The sequence below is a fragment of the Dioscorea cayenensis genome, chromosome 3, assembly GCF_009730915.1.
Source record: "Dioscorea cayenensis subsp. rotundata cultivar TDr96_F1 chromosome 3, TDr96_F1_v2_PseudoChromosome.rev07_lg8_w22 25.fasta, whole genome shotgun sequence".
Lineage (NCBI taxonomy): Eukaryota > Viridiplantae > Streptophyta > Magnoliopsida > Dioscoreales > Dioscoreaceae > Dioscorea > Dioscorea cayenensis.
In genome coordinates this window covers 12,394,661-12,397,175 of record NC_052473.1, presented here as the reverse complement: position 1 = coordinate 12,397,175, position 2,515 = coordinate 12,394,661, and the positions used below count along the sequence as shown (strand labels likewise).

At 38.0% G+C, this 2,515-nt stretch overlaps 1 protein-coding gene across 1 annotated transcript; it reads right to left on the bottom strand.

Moving 5' to 3' along the window:
- Window positions 1-862: 862 nt before the first annotated feature.
- LOC120250373 lies at window positions 863-1,249 on the bottom strand. The gene has a single exon (XM_039259183.1). The coding sequence runs from the start codon at window positions 1,247-1,249 to the stop codon at window positions 863-865; it is 387 nt and encodes a 128-aa protein (XP_039115117.1).
- Between the last annotated feature and the right edge of the window lie 1,266 nt (window positions 1,250-2,515).

Genomic DNA, 2,515 nt, shown 5'->3' with positions numbered 1-2,515 from the left:
TCCACAGAGATTGATGTGGACATAATACAAACACTCACTCCCCCTTTCCCCCGTGCGATCCTCCAGTAGAAAATGGACCATGTGCATGTCTACCTTGAATGCACGCCTCACATAATTTTCTCTACACTATCGCCAGAAGCCCAGTTACCAAATCTCTCAATTCAAGCACACTAAAACTCTAGAAGTTTAAATGGCCAAAATGCTGGTGCCACACCATATCTTCATCATTTTCTTCACAGCCATGTTGACTTCTCCAGACCTAGGAAAACTCAACAGGATCATGTTGTTTTCCATTTGCTTAACTTTATCATAAGCTCGCTAGAGGCTTTCTCAAATATGGAACATGTATCTCCATTAAACACAACGGAAAATCCCCTCGCTAGTCAGCTGTCCCACACCTAACAAGTTGTGGCAAGACCAGTTGCAAACTGGACATTATGGAGGAGCTTCACACGTCCCCCATCTATGCTGATGGCGACATTCCCTCTCCCTTCGACTGCAAGCTCCTTATCATTGCCCAACCTGACCTTAAGCTTTTGCGATTCATCAAGATTTATGAAATGACTCTTCTCTCCAGTCATGTGGTTAGAGCAACCATTGTTGATGATCCACACCAAGTTTCCTGGGTTTCCTCCTTTGTTGAGCACCATAAATAGATTGGTAACTTCTTTCTCCTTCTCTTCTGCTACCATTAAAGCCCGATGCTCTACTGATTTGTCGCTGGACCAATAATGAGCTTTAATATGGCCATACCTTTTACAAATGATGATATTGGATGCTACTCCAAAACACCCTCTGTTTACCTCCTTGTTATTGTTTTGTTATGTTCCCTTTTTCCTCTTCCTTGTTTAGATCCTCTGAACTAACCTTTTCCTCGACCTCTAGATGGATTCCTGTCCACTTCCTTCAATAAAGATAGTTCATTTATTACATGAAGGACCTTTTCATCCCCTTGATTAGACTGGCTAATCAAGCATGCTTTGTAAGAAGACAGCGACCCTGTGAGCTCATCTAATGTGAGCTTGGTGATGTCCCTCGAATCCTCAATTACAATAACTATGTGATTGTATCTAGCTCCCATACTTCTTAGAACTTTCCCAACCATCATAGCTTCAGAAACAATATCACTGAACACCCTCATTTGATTCACCAACTCTCCGACATGAGTCACATAATCCAGAATACCCTCATTGCCTATGATGCAAAGGTTCTCAAAGCCCTGTTGTAATGATTGAAGCTTCACCACCATGATCTTGGGATCACCTTGATATTGCCTTTTCAATCTATTCTAAGCATCCATTGAAGTTTCAGCTGCTTCTATTTGGGAAAACAATGACTGATTCACTACTTTTTAAATTAGGTAAAGAGCTTTAAAACCTCTTTTTTTTTCTCCTTTGTCTTGGCTTCATTTTTTTCTCCAAAATCCCTTTTTCAACTAAATCCCAAAGATGATGAGAATGAAACAGAGTCCTCATCATAATGCTCCATTAACGGTACCTTTCCCCATCAAATACTGGCAAAGGTGGTAACCTATTTTCAGCCATACTGAAACTTGTTTAGTGAAGAGTGATATAGAGGTGGAGGTTCAAGGAGAGAGGAAACAGAGAAATAGCTCTGATATCACTAGTTCACGTAAGAATAACAGAGAAGCAAAAGGGCAGCAACACGCTCACTGAACTAGATAATAATCATTTGAAGTAACTTCTTCTTTCTTAAAGGAAAACTAACAACATTACACAACATACATATACTTTAGAACATACAAAACAACAAAAAGTGTTTCCATGACTCCTAGTACAAGGACAACATTCTTCATCATCTCTTGTATAGATTTACACACTTAACTTCATCAAGACACTAGCTTTTAGTTAGTCCAAAACATGATATCTAATCTTATGTGTTCATGCTGCTGTAGATATACAACATGGTCCATAGATTGTGACCATATCTTGTGACAACACACCAACTTATCACAGTCTTCAGTTAAAGTCTTCAGTCAACACCAATAGTTAAAGGCATATTTGCAAAGGCCTTGGGAAAACCAAAGTTAAATGTTTTAGAGTATCTCTTGGAGTTATTAGTCGTAAGTATGCACTAAGGGAAAGTGTTATAGATTAGTGCATTTCACTTGGTTTCTCTGTTTGTGTTGGTAGTATCTTAGTTTTACTTCTTCAATTGGTTAAAATTAAGTTTCCATAATTTTGGAAGATGGCTATGAGTTGTTAATAAAGGAGCATTTTGCTCTCCATAAGACTCTTATGATTAGTTAAGTAGTTGAGTTTTTTTAGGAGAAGTTTGTTTAGGTTAAGTCTATAAATTAGAATTTGATGATGTAATGTCATATATACATCTGAAAACCCATATTGAGTTTCATTCTCCAAGAATATTCAATTTCCTCTTGTGTTAGCTATACAATTTTTTTCTCTTCTATGTCTTTTGTCTTATGTAGATCTTGATAAGATCTCAACAATACAAGAGTGGCCCAGACTGGATCTCTCAAATGGTTGTGTGGTTT